The sequence below is a fragment of the Gracilinanus agilis genome, chromosome 5 (assembly GCF_016433145.1).
Source record: "Gracilinanus agilis isolate LMUSP501 chromosome 5, AgileGrace, whole genome shotgun sequence".
Classification (NCBI taxonomy): domain Eukaryota; kingdom Metazoa; phylum Chordata; class Mammalia; order Didelphimorphia; family Didelphidae; genus Gracilinanus; species Gracilinanus agilis.
The window spans coordinates 150,147,969-150,171,764 of NC_058134.1; the positions used below are offsets into that span (position 1 = coordinate 150,147,969).

A 23,796-nucleotide genomic window follows, 5' to 3' on the forward strand; every position below is an offset into this window, starting at 1 on the left:
AAATTCCCAGGAATAATGACAAATTCTAGAGCTCAAGGAAAAAATACTATAAGCAGCCAGAAAGAAATAATTCAAATATTGTGGACCTACTGTCAGGATCACACTAGATTTAGCATTTTCAATGTTAAAGGAGTGGAGAACTTGGGATATGATATTTTGTAAGGTAAAGGAACTGGGATTATAAGCAAGAATAAGCAAAACCTTTGTTGTGATTGGTACACGTAAAATGGGGGGAATGCACAGGAAGTGATGCAAAAGAGGTGCCTTTAAAAAGAAGTTACAACTTCTTATGGGGTCTACTTCTTGGTTCTTTGGAGTTCTGAGTTTGAGTTGGAGGCTGATGAAGAATCTGTTTACTGGACCTGAGACCTTGGACTTGGTGAGACTGTTCTTAAATCTCTCCCTCTGAACTACCGTGTGGTGAATGAAAAAAGGCTGACTCTCTTCCTTAGCTTCCCTGGAGGTACTAGCCCCTTGATTGGAAGGAGGCCTTGTGGCTAAAACCCATGTTAATTGACCTTTAGGCTCTCCAGCTGGGGCCTCTGGAGCCCGGCCAAAGTAAAGCCAGGGCTTGAACACATAACCTAGTTCATTAAGCTAGATCTCTTACTCTGCTTTCTTCTCATTTCTCCACTTTCATTCTTTATATATTTTATAAATAAATTGCTAAAAAATCATTTGGAATTGATATATATTCATTTCCTGGTGACCACCCCTTTGAATATTCAGCCCAACCACATTAAATTTTCCCTCTTCACATTGTGGCAACATATCTTACCCAGTAGAGAAATAGGAGAAGGGAGTAAGCTATATGAGAATAATATTAATAATTAATATGAGGGGAATGATAAAAGGGAGGAGGGATTAAGGGAGGCAATGATCAGAAGCAAAACAGACTTTTGAAGACAGATAAGATAAAAAGAGAGAAAAAGATAAGCAGAGGAAAACAGATTTGCTCAGTCTAAGCCACCATCTTCCCAGAATTCAACAGAGCAAAACAGGATAGAGGGAAATACACAGTAATCATAATCATAACTATGAATGTGAATAGGATGAGCTCACCCACAAAACAGAAGTGGATAGCAGAATAGATTAGAAAGCAGAATCCAACAATATGTCATTTACAAGAGACACACTTGAAAGCGGACACAGAGTCAAAATAAAGGGCTGGAACCAGAATCTATTAGGCTTCAGTTGAAGTAAAAAAGGCAGGGATAAAAATCATAATCTCAGAAAGCAAAAGGAAAAAAAAGACTTATTCAAAGAGATAATCAGGAAGAATGCATTTTGCTAAAAGATATCATAGATAATTAATATAAAAAAATTTTAAGGGCAAATTTCTCTGATAAAAATCTCTTTTCTCAATCGATTAGGAAATTCAGCCAAATAATAAAAGTAAGAGCCATTCCCTAGTTTATAAATGATCAAATGATATGAATAGGCAGTTTTCAGAAGAAAAAAATCAAAGCTATTGATAGTCATATAAGAAATGCTTTAAATCACCATTGATTAGAGAAGTGCAAATTGAAGCATTTCTGAGGTACCACCTCACACATATCAGAAATGACAAATACTGGAAGGGAAAAGGGGAAAAATATATATGTATATATTAATAACCTGTTTTTTTTTCATTTTTTTTCCTCTTACTTTCTGTCTTAGGAGCAATACTGTGTATTGGTTCCCAGATAGAAAAGTGGTAAGGGCTAGGAAATGTCTGAGACCAGATTTGAACTTGGGACCTCCCATCTCTAGACTTGGCTTTCAATCTACTGAGCCACCTAGCTGCTCCTACTAACAATGTTAGTGGAATTGAAAACTGATTCAATGATTTTGGAGAATAATTTGGAACAATTCTGGGGAATAATTTGTAGCCCAAAGGGTTATTACAAAACCGTACATATCCTTTGACTTGGCAATACCACCACTAGGTATGTACCCCAAAGAGATCAAAGAAAAAGGAAAGATAGTATATGTACAAAAATATTTATAGCAGCTCATTTTGTGGTGGCAAAGAATTAGAAATTGAGGGGATGCTTATCAGTTGAGGAGTGGCTGAACAAGATATGGCATATGACTGTGATGGTGTATTGTGCTTTAAGATATTATGAGGGGGATGATTGCAGAAAAAAAGATTTATATGAACTGATGCAAAGTGAAGGGAAGAGAACTGGGAGATCATTATGCACAGTAAGAGTAATGTTTTAATGAAGATCATCTATGAAAGATTGGCTAGGCTGATCATATAATGATTCAAGGCAATTCCAAAGCACTTATGATGAAAAATGTCACTTGCCCTCCAGAGAGAGAACTGATGAACTCTTAAGTGGAAATTGAAGCATAATTTTCTCACTTCATTTTTTTCTTCTTCCTTTTTTATGATATAGCTTACATGGAAATATGTTTTGCATGAGTTCACATGTATAATTGATAGAATTCTGTTTGCCTTCTTGGTGAGAAAGGAGTGAGTGGAAGGGAAAGAATAAATCAGTGTCTTCTTACAGTCATCCCCCTTACTCTCCCATTCCACCTTTTATTTCTTATTGAAATTCTTTCTCTTTATATCTTCAGAATTTCATTCTTAAGAACTTCCTATCCCTTCTAGACTGCCTACTTATAAAATCTGAATATCTATGATCCTGTCATTTTCCTAAATTCTTTGAAATGTGCTCTCCAAAAAAATCTAATCTCTTCTAATTGTCATTTACAAACTTTTAGGTAGAATAGTCACCCTTCTCCCCCACCCCAAGGTTCCTATCATTTCTACTGCTGCCAAAGTGATGTCTAATCATATCACCACTGCCCCCCCCCCAGTCAGTAAATTCTAGTAGCTCCTTATTGCCTCTAGGATAAAATATACATTTTTCTATAGAAAGCCAGCTCTATATGGTAGGGGTCCTGAGTGGCGTTTAATGGCGTCGGATTGATAAGACAAGAAACAGAAAATGAGAACAGTCAGACTAGTGGTTAGCCCATAGCTGCTCCAACATCATGGAGATTTGAGTTTATTTTTATACTGGTTTCAAACAAAGAATACAAAGAAAGAGTCACAGCTGTGAAGGGGTTACAAAGAAAATCCTTGGAGGCTTCAAAGTAAAGATAGAACAGGGTCCAAGGCTGAATTCTAGCAGCCTGGATATCAGCAAGCAAATTCTGAGAACCATAAATATATTCTATAGATATCATAAATGAATTGAGTCTTGTATTTTTTATTGGAAGGACTGCATCTGGCTGGATAAAGTTTTGTCTAGCCCTGACCTTGGCTGACTTAGGAATATTCTTAGAGTTTAGAGATCTTAATTTTCTTGTAGAGGAATTGTTAACCCAGTAACTGCTGGTTTGTTTAAAGCTTTCCAATGGGACCTATAATGTTATCAAGAAAAGGTGTGGATCTGAAAAAGAGTCAAAAGAGGAGCCTCAGATTTTTGCCTTAGATGGCCCATTCTATCTGCATCTGACATGCAGTGCAGAAAAATCATACACACAGTTTTACTTGCCGTTGATTTTGTAATGGGATCCAGATAACACATCTATTACAGACTCTATTTCTCTAAATGACTCCTAATAGCCTCCTGGAAGGGTCAAGTTGTTTTTGGATTAATCTACCTGCTGGTACCAGAGATTTTCAGGGCTCAGGTGACCAGGACCAAACACAAAGACTGCCTCAGCCTGGATTGGTCACATAGGGAATCCAGATAACAGGCCCTAATTTTGACCCTGTTTCTCCAATGGCCCTCTACATTTTTCTATTTGACTTCTAAAGTCTTTCATAACCTAACCTCAGCCTATTTTCTAGTCTCATTATACATGATTTTCACTCTATAGTTTACTTTAGACAATTATTCTCGAACACTTATGGCAACAACAAGGCATTCCAAGAGAAAAATAAGAGGCAGCAAGTCATACCACCACCACAACCACATTGACCATCATTTCCCTTCAGATACAAATGGAGACAGCCCAGGATCCTGAACCCAAGAACTCTGGGAGTAAGAATGTCCCTAGATCTGCTCCCAACCCAGCCCTTACAGCTAATGTTGAGGGGAGCCATCATTATGGAAAAAGGGCCCACTTCTTTGTGACCACTAGTAGCATATGCTGATAAGTTGCTACCAATGGGCAGATGCATACAAGATCCTTGGGAGTGGCATTGGTTCTGCTACCGTCCATTCCTCATAGCCATCACCCTGGGAATGAACTCTTGTGGAAAGGGAACCAGCCATCTCACTAACTGCCAACTGGTTGCCACCTATAGGGCAGGCAAATCAGACTAGCTAAAGCAACAAGACAACCTGAGAAAGAAATAGGAGGTATAACATGTGCTAGGCAAGTCAAATTATTGCCAACACCACACACACATACACAATCTCTCTCTTCCTCCCTTCCCCTCCCCATACTCCTACCCCACAGCTACTAAAGACCTATAAAAGAAAGCTCTTAGCACAGATGTGTGTTGTACTTTCAATGGTTCAGCATTGGAAAGTGATAGAATTTTTTTTAGTGGAAATGACATTGAAGAAGTGGCATTTCCATCTGTTTTGCCACTGCACTCTAGGGACCCTGGCACTTTTCCATTTGACTTGTAGCTGAAATCTTATATATGAGTTTTATCCCTTATTAGAATGGGAGTTCTTTGGGAGCAGGGATTGCCTTTCTATTTTGTTTTGCCACTATTTAGCACAATGCTTCTTGCATAAGCACTTAATAAATGATTTTCATTCATTCATATATTCTATCTCTAATCTTAGTACTTTTGCATTTGGCTGTGCTCCATTCTTGGATTGTACATAGTCCTTCTATCTCCGTCTCACAGATTCCATTTCTTCCTTCAAGATAACAGTTCGAAGACTATCCCCTACATAGGGTTCCTTTCTTGATTCCTTTCACTGACAATTCATTCCTTCATTAACTACCTTGTATTTAACTATATTGTATTTATTTTATATTTATTCTGTATATACCTAGATATGTACATAGCATTTCCTCTGATAGAAGGAGAGCTAGATTGGATGGTTTCAGTTTTTCTTTGTATCCCATTGTCTAACACGTAGTAGACAATTAAATGCTATTGGTTGGTTGGTTGGAAGAATTGGAGATTAGATAGAAAAAAGGGAGATGATTATGAGGGTAATCTTTTGGAGAAGACTGGAAGGGAAAGGATTAAGGGTACTTGGAGAACTGGCCTTGTTGAGGACAAGGCCCAACTCTTCATTGGAGACTAGAGCAGGGGTCAACAACGTATGGCTCTTGAGCCATATCTGGCTCCACCTCCCGACCAGCCAGTCTAGGCAGAGCCCCAGGATGTGCCCCAGAGGGCCCTTCAGCCCCTTCCCCATATTCCAGCGCCTTCAGCCTCCATCCTCCTCCTTCCGCAGGCATTTATGGCTCTCATGGCCAAAAAGGTTGCCGACCTTTGGACTAGAGTATGGGAGGAGAGAATGGGGATGTAATGCAAGTGATTTCAAGATATAGAGAAAGGGAGAAGAGAGAGCTCATGAAGAATGGCCTCCATTTTCTTAGTGAAGAATTAGGCTAGATTGTCTTCTGAGAGTTTGGGGAGGGTTCACTCTAGGAGGGTTCACTCTAGGAGGCCAGAGTAGAAAAGTTTGTCACTATTAGGAATGGGAAGGAGAGTTAATTCAGGAAAAAGTTAAAATATTTCCTTAAATTATTGAGGACTTAGTTTAGATTTAATAACACAAATTTTTAGTGTATCCAGTTAGAGTTGTTGGCTTTTTCTAGTATAATTTAGCAGTATATGCTTATGAGCAGAGGAGGTGGATGACATAGGAATAATCTGGAATTTGGTAAGTGTTGTGAGGAAGATTAGTTAGTAATTAAATATTAAGGTTGGACCTAGCAGGAAGGGCTGGAGAATTCCAAGATGGAATGAAGGAGCAGGAAGTAGGGCTTGTGCTCTGAGAGAGACTCCATTAATGGTTGGCACACACTGTTGCTAGCCCTGGGAGATCTCAGAGTTAAGGACAGACCTGCATCCTGATTCCCTGGGATCCTGAGTGGTGGAGGTTTCAGCAAGTGGACAAGACCTGCAGAGCAGCACCAAGTGGAGGAGGAGTTTGGGATCTGGTGGACAGCATCTCAAGCATACTCTCTCTACTTGGGTACCTTGGACCACCTTGGCTTTTGGCATCCTCTGATCATCTGAGGATTACTGTGAGAACCCTCAAAGCCACCCTCAGCCCCTTTAGCTGTGCTGGTCAAACCTGGCTGGAACCAGGTTTGAAGCAGACTTCCCAGAGACTCCAGAACTGCTCCTTGAGCCCTGCCTGCTTAGGTTACTAAGATTAGAGAAGTCAAGTCCTCCCCTTGCCCTGTGGTTTTGCCATTTAGGTTTTAATGTAGAATCCCCTATCCAACCTCTATTTAGTTGAACATAATTAAAACTGTTAAAACCTTTTACCTTGCCTGCTGGTTTCAAAGACTCTGGCCTAGTGGTAAGCTGGGTGACAGTTGGTCAACAGCCATTCTTGACAGTTAGCAGCAGCTTAGCTGTGTACTCTTGTCTCCCCATCCTGGTTCTGTCTCTCCTTCAACCCAGTGTGTGTACCCACAACCATTTAGATTATATTTTAACATCCCTGATGTCCCACATCTCTTTTACATAAGTCAAGGTGCAAATGATTCAGAATTAGAAGAGAAAATAAAATTGGATTGGTCAATAATAGGGCCAAGATTAGAAAGGAAAGAAATGAAGCCAAAGCAGGAATGATGCCCTAGGAGAGCTTTGAGAAGTGAAAAGTCTAAAAGCCATTAGAAGATGAAGAAAATAGGCTTAGAAGTAAAGAACATGGTGAGATGGAATAATGCAATATTATGGCTGGACAGAGGATTTTTAGAATTCTTGTGATTGCACTTGTGATCACTCATGAGTTCAAGTTTATGACTGCCCTGGTCAGTAGCTGAGAAGATGTAACAGAATAGATTATGGGAATTGAGAAGATTAAACAAATGGGAGGCTAGAATGTTTAAGGAAATAGCAACATGTATGTTGAAATCCTCTAGTATGGAAATGTGGGTTGTGATAGAGATGAAGACAATGAACTAAGTTTTGTGTTGACCTCAGTGGGAAAGGAGAAAGAACTCCTTGGAGGCTAATATAGGTAACTACCTCCTAGGAAAAGAATTGGGTCATATACATGGATATAGTGAACCTCAAAGGAGAAGGAGCTGCTTAGTGATGGTGGCAGAGGAAGGGTTAGGAAGTGGCTGTGGGGAACAAAGAGTCTGGTTACCTCCCCTCCGGGATTAGTGAGACATGAGAGAAGGTATAAAACTTGCTTCTATAATTTCCATCAGGAGTTTATCAACCATTTTTTCCATCTGTCTTAGAAATTTATACTATTTCTTATAGTGAAAACAATACTTCTATTTTCCTTTGTTTTAATTGATCTTAGTGTGCCTCCATTCTTAACTTCATAGGCTTTCATAAAAAAGTTTATATGCCTTATTATCATACATTTTTTTCTGTTTTCTTTGTTTATACCTTATATGATAGAAACTCATTTTTCTTACCTTTATTATATTCTTGTCACAAACCCCATCCTGCTCAGGTTTGGTGGATGGCAATATTTACTTCCATTTGTTAAAATTTGAGTTCATTTTATTATTCATGTTTTGTGCTTTGTATATAAACAACTGGGGCCCTAAATATTATCCTTGCTATTTTTTTCATAGGCATGGAAGGAATCTTTCTCTTTTTTTAAAAAGATTAATGTCTATATAATAATTGCCTTGTTCCTTCCTTGAGGGTTAGTAATAAAATAATAAGTTGTTTATTTTTTATTTCTATATGTTTAATGAGTCTTTTCCATTTTCCTTTCAGAATGTTATTTGGACTTCTTAAGTGAAGACTTTGATGTAAAGACTTACACTTCTCAATCTATTCACCAAGCTGTGATAGCTGAACAGCTAGCAAAACTTGCACAAGGAATAAGTCAGTTGGATAAAGAACTACACCTTCAGGTAAAGCCATTTTTTTTTAAGAACAGATAACTCTAAAGTAATAAAGTTGTATTTTTTATAGACCTATTGTCATTTGAAATATGTATGTGTGCATACATATGTACCCATACACACATATCTATTTCTGTGAATGAATAGGCTATCTTATTTTTCTAATGTAAAATTATATGTAAATCATATATTTGTAAATTGAATACTTTCAAAAGCCCTAGTGGAACGGAACAATTTTAAAGAACTCTCTGGTGAATCCTTTTTACTGAGTGAAAATCTGCTACTAGTCTCCTTTATGGGGTGGCAGTTAAAAAAAAAGGGCTGCCATAAATACTACAGCTTTCCCACATTTCCTTAACAAGGCTTCACACATTGTAATCACAAGTGATATTCACAAAATACAAGGGGAAAAAGTTAGAAAGAAACATAACAGGATCTTGAGGTAAGGAAGATTTTTCAAAGGAGTTGGGTTTTGATACAGTGTGCCATAAAAATCCAATTACAAATATTGCTTTCAGTCAGCCTGCAAAAGTAAAATCAGATATGGATGAATGATATGGCTATGCAATATAATTATAGAAGTTCAGTAAAAGCCTAGAAGAATATAAGCTACTGAAAACTCTACCTTCCCTTTATCAAATTTACATGACAATAAGTTTACATGAGTTAAGAGTATCTTTGATGAAGGCATGAGAAGATAAAAGGGCAATCTTTGGAAATATTGTCATACTACCTCCTTACTTTCACACATTTATTTGAAAGGTATAGAGAATTCAAGATTCTATTGTGCTTATTATTTAGTGATTATAAAGAAGCACCTACTTTTATGTATAAAACACTGCTTTAAAGGCTTTCCTTCAAAATGGTGTCCTCCATGATGATGTCAAAATTATTTAAGATTCCTTGAAAGATATAAAAACAGAGAGAATATATGGTTCTGTTACCATTACCTTTTGACTATTAATGTCAAGCAAATAATCAAACAGGAGGAATATGGTCAACCTATTCTTTTATCTCATGTGTATTATGTTTTAACTTTGAAGAAAGCTATTCTTAATGTTTTAAGAAATTGTGTTAGTGGGGGGCAGCTGGGTAGCTCAGTGTATTGAGAACCAGGCCTAGAGACGGGAGGTCCTAGGTTCAAATCTGACCTCAGACATTTCTCAGCTGTGTGACCCTGGACAAGTCACTTGACTCCCATTGCCTAGCCACACACAGTGTTGACTCCAAGACGGAAGGTAAGGGTTTCAAAAAAAAAAAAAAAAAAAAAAAGTTGTGCTGGTGAATTTTTACAAGGTTTGCACCAAAGCTTCAAAATGTTTAAAACCATATAAAGAGATTTCTACAAATATAACAACATGTAATCTTCAAGTTCTCTCAGATGTTGACAGTTAACAAAATTTCAGATGTAAAATTCAAAATCACATCTTTAATTATTAGAATGAGATTTAAGGTTCAGTATTGAAATCTTTTTCATACTCACATTTTATGTGCTGGCTAATATCTTGGTTCAATGCTGGACAAGAAGGATAAAATTCTTTCCTCAGGGTTAGTTTAATAGTTGTATAATGAAGCCATGCTATTTTTAGGAAGGGATTTTGTTTTGCATTAGTGTTTTGAAACATAACATATTATATATAATACATTCTGCCATAAAATTTTTGTTTATATACCTGTCACCTCATATTTGACATCTTTGAATAGTCTACTGTGACTGAATTTTCCAGCTACTTAGAACTTGGTTTATAACATATGCCCTACTGAACCAATTATTATATATCCTCACTTTTCTTCAAATCTAGGATAGTTTATTCATTTGTCACTGCTATGGAAGACTTTTTCACACACCAGCAAGACTGACCAGTGTTGACATTGTTGTTTTTTAAAATTAGAGGGTAGTTTATTTTTATTATAATTTGTTTTTGCAGAAAAAAATATGGGCCTATTTATCACCCTCATGGTTTGCTTATTTATTTAAAAAATTTAACATTCAGGCACTACTTCTGTCATCTTCATTTTTTTTTCTTTTCAGCCATAGATGCTCTGATTTTTTTCCTCTGAGAATAGCTACTATAAGATGTAAATTTGGAGTGTATTTTAGCTGAATAATATTTGTAGTATAATTTAACCAATTGTTGTCAATAATTGTATTTTATTTTTAGTTTCCCCAAAATCTGATGATTAATTCAGTAAGCATTTAATTGCATAAGCCAGGTACTTTGCTAAGCTCTGAGGATAGAGATAAAAACAAAACAGTTCTTGCCCTTAAACTTATTTTTTGCTGGGGGAAACAGTATACATATGTAAGTAGAAATTCCTTTCTGTGTTTGGATGACACATTAGACAAGTTAGTCCTTATTATATCGCTCCATCAAAATTGCTTTTGCCCTTTTCAAATCACAGAATTTAACATTCCAGAGATGAAAGTGACCTTAAGAATTATCTTGTCCAAACCCCTTGTATTATAGATGAGACAACTGACATTCTGAAAAGTTAAATGATCTGTTTAAGGTCATCCAACTAGCTAGTACCAGAAGTGGAAGTAGAAAAGATGAAATCATAGACTGATATTCAAAGAGATCACATTGGGTTAGAACTTTAGGATACTTTTTTGATTACTAACTCAGTGTTCCTACCACTATATGATGTTTCTCTTTTGTCTGCTTTTCTTCTTTTCTTGTTAGATTTTTTTTTTTGCTCTTTTCAAATGCTGGTATTTTGTGACTTTTAATAACCATCACCAACCATGAAGAATTTTTTTTTTTTGTGGCTGATAAACTGACCAGTCATATTGGACCATCATCTAACTTCCTATCTTCATTTAGTTGTGTCAGAGTCTGCTTTCTCAAGCTTTGTGATTCATTTTTGAATTTACTGAATAATACTAGATTTTTGACTTTGAGATTGTCATGATTTTTCTGTACATCTAAGAATATAGAAATGAAAGAAGTAAAAACTATGTATAGTTTGAAGTAAAACCCATATTTTATTTCTAATTACAAGCATCAGTGTATTTTGACACATGTAATGCAAAGATGCACCAGAAGCTTTTGCCCTTGCAAAAGTTAACTGAAAACTTATGGCAGTTAGAAGCCTTAGAATGTGGACAGAAGTTCAGTTGGAACCTGAGGCTTGAAGAGAGCGGAAGGTCCAACTGAAGCTCTGCCTTTGGGTTTCAGCTTTGCTTTTGGCCTGTGCTTTGTCTCTGGACAATTTGAACCTAGCTAATTTCTCTGGACCTCTCCCTGACCTTCTCCATATTACATCCCTGTTACCTTTCCTGTGTTTTCCCTGTGGGCTCTGGGAGGAAGGGTGGCCTTTGGGTTATAGTGATTAGACTTTGTGGGTTTAGTTTCCCTATAGGCAAGTAGAACACCTTTGAATCAAACTATCTCTTATTTTATTGATTTAGTATACACTCTACTTTAAAAGCAGCCAAATCTTTCCTGGCTGGGAGAGCAGGCTCTCTCTCAATCTAACTCATTCCTGTGACCCTGCCCCATCTTGAGTTTCTCCCTAGCGGCTGTCAGAAACCTTAAACCCCTCTCTCCTTTCTGACCAACCCTGAATATTAATAAACCCCCATGTTACCTAATCAAACCCTCTGGTGAATCATTGTGTCGAAGATTAGGCATGGGTTAAAGAGGGGAGGAATTATTCTCTTTTATTCCTGAAGGAACCAGAGGCATCCATCTTGGGAGGAAGTCATTGCCTGAGACTTCCTCCTGAACCCATCAGTTTCACTGACAGGGAGGAGCCCTTAGACTCACTTCCTCGAGGGACTTGAGAAACTGACAAGAAAAGCCCTCAAGGCAGATTTAAACCATTTCTGACTGGCCCAACTCCTTGTGTCTATAGAGATACCTTTCCTACCTGTTAGGGATCAGTCTATTCCCCCAGTGTCCTCTGTCTCTAGCCTGAGTGTCTAGTCTGTTTAAGTTGCCCCTCCTGGACACCTCATCCTTGGCCTCAAAGTAAGGTAAGGTATTTCCTTACTATCCAGTTTACCACCTCGTCCTCTCCTTCCCTAAACTCAGCCATCCCTTTCATTCCTCTCGTATCACCTCAATAACCTTTTACCCCTCCTTATTAGCAAGGATTAAGAGAGCACCCCCAACTTTAGTGACAACTTTATTGACCACACACATTAAGGATAAACTTATAGAATTATTGCCTAAAAGGGATTTGATGGGTCATTTCTATTTTAGTTTCCACATATCTACATCCTAATCTCTTTCCTGAGTTATAGTCTTGCATCACCTACTGCCTTTGGGACATCTGGAAGTGGATATCCTTTCAGCATCTTAAATTCAACATGTCCCACAGGGAGCCTCTTTTCCTTTCTAACTTCCCAATTATCCTTTTTAAAAAATTCTACCTTCTGTCTTAGTATCAGTTCTAAGACAAGAATTGCAAAAGCTTCTTGGCATTAAGTGACTTGCCAAGGGTCACATAGCTAGGAAATGTCACTTCTCTGCTAATCTTTTTTTTAAACCCTTACTTTCCAGCTTAGATACTTTGTATTGGTTCTCAGGCAGAAGAGCGGTAAGGGCTAGGAAACAGGGTTTAAGTGACTTGCTCAGGGTCACACAACTAGGAATTGTGTGAGGCCAAGTTTGAACCCAGCATCTCCTGTCTCTAGGCCTGACTCTTTGTCCAATTACCTGGCTTCCCCCTTCCCTAGTTCTCTTGAGAGCATCTTCATCCTCTCAGTTTCTCAGGCTCATAACTTTGATGTCATTCCCAGCTCTTTACCTTTACAACGTTTCTCCTGCATCCCCTTCTCTCCACTGACATAGCCACCATTCTATTGCAGGTCCTTGTTACCTTGCCTCTGAACTGTAGCCTTCCAACTGATCTTCCTCCCTTAAATCTCTTCTTCTAGCAATCCATCTTCTGCTCAGCTGCCAGAGTGGTTTTTCTATAGTGATTGCATTATCTCTCTCAATCAGTAAACTTCAGTGGCTCCCTATTATCTCCAGGATTAAATATTGTTCTCTCTATTTAGCATTTAGAGCCCTCAGTAACCTTTCCCCATTCTACATTTCTAATCTTACATGTTATGGCCCTCCATTCCCTGGATGATTAAATGACTTTGTCCCACTTAATGCTCCTTACTTATGACTCCTTTCCTGTATCCTGCCCTGCACGGGGCCTTATCCAGTCCACCCCTGGCTACTAGTGCCTTTTCCCTCTGAGCTTACTTCTAGTTTATTCTGTATATATTTTGAGTGTACTTTAGTTATTTTCATGTTGTCTTGCCCATTAGAAGGTAAACTCTTTGAGGCCAAGGATGGCCTCATCACCATTCTTTATATTCATACTGCTTCGTGTTGTTCCTATCATGTAAGAGACTCTTAAGCTTTTGATTCATAAACCAGGTTGGCTGCAAAGTCAGCTTGTTTGATAAAGAAGTCATTTCTTTGTATTAGATGTATATGTGTATTTTGAGGAAATAAAAAAATGCTCTTTAAAAATAATTTTAGTGTATGTGAAAGTTTGATGATGTAATGCTCATTCCTCATTTTCTAGTATTTAATATAGTAGCTTCGTATAATCTTTTTAGTCCGACTGAGACCGAATGATCTGTTTTCTCTCTTCATTTCTGGCCACTTTACTTAATAATCAGGACTAGGGGCAGTCTGCTTTTAAAAAGGGAGTTGGGTATGTTGTGAACATTTGACTGTTTTTTCTTCATACAAGTATTACCCTGAGTTTAAGTGATCTGAAATAATCAAGGACATGCTTAGCACCAGAAGAGATCCTGAGGCACATTTAGCCCAGTTACTGTGTGTGCAGAGGTGCCTTGTTCCTACCAGAGCAGGCCTGGAGGGCGTACTGGGAACACAGCTCAGGGTGTCAGCCTGTTTACCCCTGGAAACAGTTAAAATGCAACAAACAGGAGATTGTGCCTGAAAGATTTGATCTTGACAAAATCAAGATCCTTTCCCCAGGGGTGTGGATATAGGCTCTCTGTGTGGCAGTCTGACTAAACCAGCAGCATGTGCTGACCAATCCCTCTAAACCCCCAGGTGGGCTCCTCAACTTCCTCTAAGTCACAGATTTTTCTTTTTTCTTTTTTTTTTTTCTCACACGGAATTTTAAATGCTACAAAAATACCTTGTTAACAATTTTTTTTTTAGCCTTCAAAAGCTAGTTCACATTTTTCTTTGGTTTAGTCTTGGAAAGGGAAAGTATATAGTATATAGTCTGTTCCCAGCAGCATCCCTCTATTGATGCCACCTCTGAAATGAATTGTTCTAATGAGCAGGTTAGCATTCTGTCCTTTCTTATTTTGCTTAGGCAGCCCTCCTCTAGAGTCTAAACATTCTTGCCTCTTATCGAGATGTATAGATAGTACTAAAATGATTGGGTCCTCTATTCCCTCATTTTAGACTGCAGTATTCATGTTCTGTGGGGACAGAAGAGCTGCTTCCTTGTGACACATCAATTACTTTATTGAAAGTGCTTCAGGAGATAGTCTTTTCTCATTCTCTCTTCTGGAAATTGTTCAGTTGTTTGTCATGTCTGACTCTTTGTGATGCCATTTAGGGTTTTCTTGGCAGAGACACTAGAGTGGTTTGCTGTTTCCTTCTCCAGCTCATTTTATAGATGAGGAAACTAAGGCAAACAAGGTTAAGGGACTTGCCCAAGGTCACACAGCTAATAAATGTCTGAGGCCATAGTTGAAATCAGGAAGATGTCTTTCTGACTCCACTGCGCCACTTAGTGGCCATTTAAAAAACTACATGGAGTTACTTTATTTTTTTAAATTTAGAATATTTTTCCATGGTTACACGATTCATGATTTTTCCCACCCTTCTTCCCTCTCCGCCCCTCCCCCCGAAGCTGACAAGCAATTCCCCTGGGTTATACATTTTCATTGTTCAAAACCTATTTCCATGTTATTCATATTTACAGTAGAGCAATTCTTTAACATCAAAACCCTAATCATATCCCCACTGAACTACATGATTGATCACGTGTTTTTCTTCTGCATTTCTGCTCCCTCAGTCCTTTCTCTGTACGTGGATAACGTTCTTTCTCCTAAGTTCCTCTGGATTGTCCTGGCTCATTGCATTGTTGTTGGTAGAAAAGTCCATTACATTTGATTGTGCCACAGTGTATCAGTTTCTGTGTACAATGTTCTCCTGGTTCTGCTCATGGAGATACTTTACAGCCTTCTGAAGCTCAACATCCCCATTTGGAAAAGATTTATGATGTGTTTTTTTAAGTTTTCCAAAAGAGGAAAATGGTACCCGATGAATACTAGGATCTATGTAGACAAAGTATAGAAAGTCATTTAACCTCATCCAGTGCTATAACTTTGTCATCTCTTTCACCCCTCTCAACTCTATTCACATGGAATATCCTTTTTCACAACAATAAGTTATCTCTTTGTATTAATTGGTTTCAGACACTTCTTATCCATTCATATTATAGGAAAAGCATTGAATTTTATTATGGACCGAACAGTGACCTGGAGATGGACCTTTGTGTGGTGATGCTTGGCCCTGAGTCATAGCCCCAGCAAGGGCCATCTTTTTTTTTTTTACTATCTCCCTAGTGCTTAGCACAGTGCCAGGTATGTCCTAGGTGTTTAATAATTGTGGATTGGATTGGATAGATTTGTACGTGTAGAATTCTAAATTGAGAAATTTTTTTTGAGAATTGAAAGCTGGAAAATACATCCTTTTTCTAGGTTATGATTTTAAAAAGAATGAAAAATTAAGTAGCTGAACATTCTAGTATTTTAAGTTCTCATATTAATTTAATTTAAAATAGACTTTTTTTCTTTAAAATACCATATTCAATACTTAGAGCTAAAATTGTCAAAATTTAAAATAATATGCTTATTTTCTCACGTATTTTTGAAAAACCCTTACTCTTTCTTAATAATATCTCTAAGACAGAAGGGTAAGGGCTAGGTAAATGGGCTTAAGTGTCTCACTCAGGGTCACATAGCTAGGAAGTGTCTGAAGTCAGATTGGAACTCAGGTCTTCCCAACTCCAGGTCTGGCTCTATCCACTGGGCCACCCAACTATATGCTTGCCATGCATTTTTGTGGTTGAAGAAAAATAACTGGCACACAATGTTTAGTTTTGCCAGTTTTTGTTACCAGTGGTTGACCAAAATGCCCCACAAATGCCATGTTGATTTATAGTTCATTTCTTAGTTACTGTGTAATGATCTATTTTACTAAAATTTGGGAAGTAAAATAATCATTCAGTTTTCTGATATAGATGAAAAATTAATGCAAAAAAATTCCGCAAATCTATGCTTTAAAATTTAGTTATGTACCTTCTAAAAATAAAGCTTAAATCTGTCCCTGAGTTGTGAAGAATATATATTGAAGTTATATATGTAGAAAAAAAGATAAAATTGAGTCTTGGCTATGGAATTACATAATTATTTAAATTTAATTCATGATGAAAAATGTTACAGCTAAGTTTTAGAATTTTTTTATATTCTTTAATGGCTTTATTAAAGTTTTACTTTTTCATATTTTTATATTCAATGGCTCTGCTATCATTTTATTTTATTTTTAAAACCTTTGCCTTCTGTCTCAGAATCAATACTAAGTACTAGTTTTCAAGGCTAAAGGAAGACTAGTAAGGGCTAGGTAGTGGGGGTTAATTGGCTTGCCCAGGGTCACACAGCTAGGAAGTATCTGAGGCCAGATTTGACCCTCATCTCAAGGCCTGGCTTTCTATCTTCCTTTATGCTGTCATTTTAGAAAAACAAAACAAAATTAATAGTAACATAGTGAAGTAACGGAAATAACTTTTGTTTGAAAATAAGCCTTGCCAGCTAGAGAGGTAAGAAAGGCAGACCTAGAGATGGGAGGTCCTGGGTTCAAATCTGGCCTCAGACACTTCCTAGCTGTGTGACTCTGGGCAAGTCACTTAACCCCCATTGCCTAGCCTTTTCCGCTCTTCTGCCTTGGAACCAATAGATAGAATTTATTCTAAAATGGAAGGTAAGAGTTTAAAAAACAAGACTTGTTGCCTTCTCTTTCTTTCTGGGAGATAGATATGCTTTATTTAGTATAAATTTGTATATTAGAATTATGAACCTAAAGAATCATAAATTTACTCCAGAGAAGACCACCATACCTACAGAATCTCTGCTGGTTTCTTTTTTCCCCACTGCCTTTTTCTTGCCCTTTCTATTTCATGGCTATTTGTCTTCCCTGGCTCTAGTTTCTAGGTGAACTAACTCTGTCATGTCTGTATTGATGGATGATGTAGGAGCAGTGAGGGCTCATCTGTGTTGATATACCATGGATTTGTAGTCTTTGCAGTCAGCATGATTTTGTGACTTCAGTAATGGTCAGCAGTCCAGCATTAGGAGTAGAGAACTTGGATGGCTTGGATTTGCAAGAGAAGTTCAAGGAGGAAAGGAATTCTAATAAAACAGCTAATGAAACATTCAAGTGGCAGACCATGGGCTGAACCTTTGAAAGAAAGTAATAAATCATTAAGCATTTATAGAGTGTGTCCTATGGCCAGGTACTATGCTAGGTATTGGAATACAAAGACAAGAAATGAAAGTCTCTGTCCTCAAAGAGCTTATGTTTTAATGGGGAGACAGCATGCACCTAAGTTTATAAAAAAATAAATATAAAATGACATGTACATCTATAATTACATACTAAAGAAATACAAGGTAACTTTTGGAAGGAGGAATTAGGATTGAGGAGCACCAGGAGTAGCTTCCCAGGAGGGAGACACCTGCACTGAGCTTGGAAAAAACCAGGGATTTTAAGATGTGGAAATAGTGGAAGTGTGGCTGGGGACAGCTCCAGAAGGTGACATGTGGAAGGTGGGTTAGAAAAGGGAGTCTTGAGGTAGAGGGTTCAGTTAGGAGACTTTTTCAGTAGTTTCAGGTAGGTAGTTGATGAAAGCCTCTCCACGACTTCAGTGACTTGAGAGATATTGTGGAGGTGGAAGTCTAAAATTGGGTAATTGATTGGATATGTGTAGTCAAGGAGAGGGGAAAGTTGACATGACTCCAGTGTTATATTTGAAGCCAGAGTTGTGGGAAATGTTCTAGAAAAACATAAATGGATTAGGTGACTAAAGCTCTTGTGATAAAGAGTAGAGTTAGTGGACTTCTTCTCCAAATGACTGCTTAAAAAGAGGAACCTAGCATGTCCAGTTACCACTTAACTACTCTAGCAAAACCCCTGTTTGCACAAGTGATCCCATTTCATCCTCTCTTTTTCAACAGATTGCGCCTTATGGCATCCTTACTCTCCTACAAATATTCAATCTCTCCCTGTTTACCAGCTACTGTGTTACTGCCTACAAACATGCCCATATCTCCTTCATTCTCAAGAAACCCTCACTAGCTATCATCCTATATCTCTCCTTTTCCTAAAGGCCTTGAGAAAGCATCTCACCTCATTTGAACATTTTCTTCAACTGTCTCTTTCTTTATCCCTGTTTCATAAGAAGTGGTCCTCCTCCATACCAAGGCAGCCCTGCCCCCTTGATTCGGACTTCTCCAGCCTATACTCCAACTATTGCCTTTCATTCCCATTCTTTAACAAATTTTCATTCTTTCTTTATTAAAAGCTTCTCCTCTACTGTCTACAAATATGCCTGTCTCCTCCATTCTTAAAAACCCAAACCAAAAAACCCCTCTCATTTGATTTGGGGCCCTTATTACCTAAAAAAAAATATGTAAGGTGCTTCTTCTTTCTTTCTTGTCGTCTCTTCCTCAAAACTTGCCAATCTACAATGTGGCTCATCATGCAACTGAATCTTCTTTTCCCAAAGATTTCAGTCATCTTTTAATTGTCTAATCAAATGCAATTAGATTTTTCAGTTCTCATTCTTCTTGACCTCTCTGCAACATTCAACAGTTAGTCACTTCCTCTCGCCTCTTGAGGTTTTCAAACACTGCTCTCTCCTGGTTCTCCTCTCTTTGTCTCATTACTCCTTCTTAATCTTATTTGTTAGATCTTCATTCAAGTCAGACCTAATAATTTTGGGTGATTCCCCCAATGCTTTGTCTTTGAACCTCTTTTTTGGGGGGACTCTTGTTTATTTTTTGTTTGTTTTGGGGCCTCATTATTTTTCTCTATATGGTTTTTCTTGATAATCTTCATCAGCCTTCATGGGTTTAATTATATCTTTGTATGTGATTTTTAGATCTATTTATTTAGTTCTGAAATAAAAATGAGGGTTTTGGGGATAGGATTGGATGTTATTTAGGCCAGTATCAGAAGAGTAACCTGGTTTTGGGAAGGCCACTAAGCCCAGTGCCAGCAGAGTCAGACATTGATATGACACACACATATCCACTAAGATGTTATATAAAAATTGTTTTAATTTTTAATAAGGGAAGGGTAAGAGGGTAATTGGACAAACTTAAGCTGAAGGTTTCTATCTAAACCCCACAAAATCTAAATGTCCTGTCACCAGGAATCTTCATGGATTTAGCTACACTGATCTCACCCATCTATCTAGGGATTCAGACCCTAATTTAAATATCCAACACTAACGCAAAACAACCCCCCCCCCCCTTCCTTTTGGTGGTAATGGAGGTAGTTAGGCAGGTTGGCAGGACAGGTCCCAAGAAGAGGTTTTGGATCCAAAAGAACCCAAACCAGATTCTCACAGACAGATGGCTCAGCTGTATAGGATCACACAGGAAACTCAGTAGATGTTTCAATCAGGTAACAGGGAAGCAGGTAGGATGGACAAGTCCAGATTATAACATAGCCAGCAAAAGTAGGTAGCTAGTTTCCCTCCAGGTAAACACCAGAGAGAGAGAGAGAGTGAACCAGTACCAGGTCAATTGACTCTTTCCAGTAGAATTCTAGAATTCCTTACGCTACTTTCCCATGCCTCTGCCCTCTGAACACACACTACTTATAACAGTTCTAACTTCTCATTTCTGACCTTCAGTCACATTTTGAACTGTTTACTGGACATTCTGAACTCAACATCTCTAAAACTTAGCTTATTATCTATCATTTCTCCCAAGACTTTTCTTCCTAACTTTACTGTTGTCAAGGGCACCATTATCCTCACAGTCAGCCAGGTTTGTTACCTGGGTGTCATTTTTAACTTCTCACTCCCCAAGTCCTTTTGCTTTTACCTTCACAGTATCTCTCATATATTTTGACACTATCACCACCCCTATGCCCTTAGCACTTCATGTCTAAACTATTAGAATAGTGTTTTGGTTGTTCTCTCTCCTGCTAGAATCTCTCCAATCCACTCTATCCTCCACTCAGATACCAAAGCAATTTTCCTGATGTGTTAGTTAGTTCCTGTCACCTCTCAGTAAACTTCAGTGGTTCCCAAGATCAAATATAAAAATATCCTTTTGTTGGTTTTTTTTAAAAAGCCTTTCCATAATCTGATACTTCCTTTAAGTGGACATAAAAGAAATAAAAAGGCAAGTGTTAGGAGCTCAGGAGAATCTGGAAAGGCACATATAGAAAGTGGTGCTTGATTAAAATGCTCGAGGAAACAAAGGCTTAGAGGAGGTGGAGGTGAGATGGAGTGCATTCTTGGCATTGGAGAACAGCCCAGGGAAAGGCACTGAGATGGGAGATGGAATGTCCTGTGTGAGGAACAACCAGAAGGCCATTTTGGAGCCACTGTAGACTTTGGAAAGGAAAGGTTGGAGCCAGATTATGAACCTCTTTAAAATCTAAACAGAGGAGCTAGGAGCAACAAAGAACACTGGGTGAGTAAGGGAGTGAAATGGCCAGACCTATCCTGTAGGAAAATCACTTGAGTATTGTGGAGAGGATGGATTAGAGATAGGAGAGTCCAATTACGAAGCTGTGATGGAAATGTGGATAGAGAAAATGGGAAGGATGTCCAAGGTCCTGTAGATGTAGAAATGATAAAATTTGGCAACAAATTGGATATGTGGAATGAGATAACTGAGGTTGTGAACCTATTTGACTGAGAGAATGATGGTTGCTTTTGACAGAAATATGAATGTTCAGCTGAGAGTTGAGGGTAGCTGAGTGGCTCAGTGGATTGAGAACCAGGCCTGGAGATGGGAGGTCCTGGGTTCAAATTTGTCCTCAAATACTTCTTAGCTATGAGACCCTGGGCAAATCACTTGGACCCAGTTGTTTATGGGACCAATACCAATACTAAGTATTGGTTCCAAGGCAGAAGGTGGGAGTTTAAAAAATATATAAAACAGAGTTGGAAAAGGGGAAAAGATAATGTTTTGGACATGTTGAATTTGAGATGTCCAAGGTAATATATTTTGAACATCTAATAAACAGTTATTGATGTATATCTGGAATTTCCAGAGGGAAATGAAGTTTTAATATATGGATCTCAGAGTCATTTGCATAGATAAGCTAATTTAGCTGATGGGTATTGATGGCTTCATCATGTGATACATTGCAGAAACAGTAGTAAAAAGGACCCAGGAAAAAACTTGAGGTTTTAATACAAATAGGTGATGTGACAATTATAAAAAATAGCAAGTTACATCTCCTACCTTCTTCTCTTTTCTATACTGTTCTCACATCTACTCATCTACCCCTATTCTCTCTGCTGACCTCTACTCTCTCTTCTCCAATTATTAGACATCCCTAATTGGATGTCCTGTAGATATCTTAAACACATTGTGCCCAAAACTGAACTTATTATCCTCCCTCTCTCAAACTTCCCTATTATTTCTTTTTTTTAACCATTTATTAATATTCATTTTTAACATGGTTACATGATTCATGCTCTTACTTTCCCCTTCACCCCCCGCACTCCCCGCACCCAAGGCCGATGCACATTTCCACTGTTTTTGTTTTTTTTTTGTTTTTTTTTTAACCCTTGTACTTTGGTGTATTGTCTCATAGGTGGAAGATTGGTAAGGGTGGGCAATGGGGGTCAAGTGACTTGCCCAGGGTCACACAGCTGGGAAGTGGCTGAGGCCGGGTTTGAACCTAGGACCTCCTGTCTCTAGGCCTGTCCACTGGTTTTAACATGTGTCATTGATCAAGACCTATTTCCAAATTGTTGTTAGTTGCATTGGTGTGGTGGTTTCAAGTCTACATCCCCAATCATGTCCACCTCAACCCATGCATTCAAGCAGTTGTTTTTCTTATATGTTTCCTCTCCTGCAATTCTTCCTCTGAATGTGGGTAGCGTTCTTTTCCATAAACCCCTCAGAATTGTCCTGGGTCATTGCATTGCTGCTAGTACAGAAGTCCATTACATTCTGTTTTACCACAGTGTATTGGTCTCTGTGTACAATGTTCTTCTGGCTCTGCTCCTTTCGCTCTGCATCAATTCCTGGAGGGCTTTCCAGTTCACATGGAATTCCTCCAGTTTATTATTCCTTTGAGCACAATAGTATTCCATCACCAGCATATATCACAATTTGTTCAGCCATTCCCCAATTGAAGGACATACCCTCCTTTTCCAGTTTTTTGCCACCACAAAAAGCTCAGCTATAAATATTTTCGTACAAGTCTATTTATCTATGATCTCTTTGGGGTACAAACCCAACAATGGTATGGCTGGATCAAAGGGTAGGCATTCTTTTATAGCCCTTTGAGCATAGTTCCAAATTGCCATCCAGAATGGTTGGATCAGTTCACAACTCCACCAGCAATGCATTAATGTCCCAGTTTTGCCACATCCCCTCCAGAATTCATTACTCTCCCCTTCTTTCATTTTAGCCAATCTGCTAGGTGTGAGGTGATACCTCAGAGTTGTTTTGATTTGCATTTCTCTGATTATTAGAGGTTTAGAATACTTTCTCATGTGCTTATTGATACTTTTGATTTCTTTACCTGAAAATTGTCTATTCATGTCTCTTGCCCATTTCTCAATTGGGGAATGGCTTGATTTTTTATACAATTGATTTAACTCCTTGTATATTTGAGTAATTAGACCCCTGTCAGAGTTTTTCGTTATAAAGATTTTTTCCCAATTTGTTGTTTCCCTTCTGATTTTGGCTGTATTGTTTTTGTTTGTACAAAAGCTTTTTAGTTTAATATAATCAAAACCATTAAATTTACATTTTGTAATTTTCTCTAACTCTTGCTTGGTTTTAAAATCTTTCCTTTTCCAGAGATCTGACAAGTATACTATTCTGTGTTCACTTAACTTATTTATAGTTTCCCACTTTATATTCAAGTCATTCACCCATTCTGAATTTATCTTGGTGTAGGGTGTGAGATGTTGATCTAAACCTAATCTCTCCCATATTGTTTTCCAAATTTCCCAGCAGTTTTTGTTAAATAGTGGATTCATGTCCCAAAAGTTGGGCTCTTTGGGTTTATCATATACTGTCTGGCTGATGTCATTAACCCCAAGTTTATTCCACTGATCCTCCCTTCTGTCTCTTAGCCAGTGCCATATTGTTTTGATGACTGCTGCTTTATAGTATAGTTTAATATCTGGTACAGCTAGGCCCCCTTCCTTCACATTTTTTTTTCATTATTTCCCTTGATATTCTTGATCTTTTGTTATTCCAAATGAAATTTGTTATAGTTTTTCCTAATTCAGTAAAGAAGTTTTTTGGTAGTTTGATAGGTATGGTGCTAAATAGGTAAATTAATTTGGATAGAATTGTCATTTTTATTATATTAGCTCTTCCTACCCATGAGCAATCAATGTTTTTCCAATTGTTTAGATCTAGTTTTATTTGTTTGGAAAGTTTTTGTAGTTTTCATATAAGTCCTGTGTTTGTTTTGGTAGATGGATTCCTAAGTATTTTATGTTATCTAGGGTGATTTTAAATGGTGTTTCTCTTTCTACCTCTTGCTGCTGTCATGTGTTGGAAATATATAGAAATGCTGATGATTTATGTGCATTTGTTTTGTATCCTGC

General features: G+C 37.9%; 1 protein-coding gene across 1 annotated transcript in view; it reads left to right on the forward strand.

Moving 5' to 3' along the window:
* The window catches only part of COG5 (component of oligomeric golgi complex 5), a 441,240-nt gene that overhangs the window by 15,172 nt on the left and 402,272 nt on the right, over nucleotides 1–23,796 (forward strand). The window contains exon 2 of the mRNA XM_044679046.1: nucleotides 7,841–7,980. Coding sequence (XP_044534981.1) covers nucleotides 7,841–7,980 — 140 coding nt within the window. The remainder of the gene's footprint in view (nucleotides 1–7,840; nucleotides 7,981–23,796) is intronic.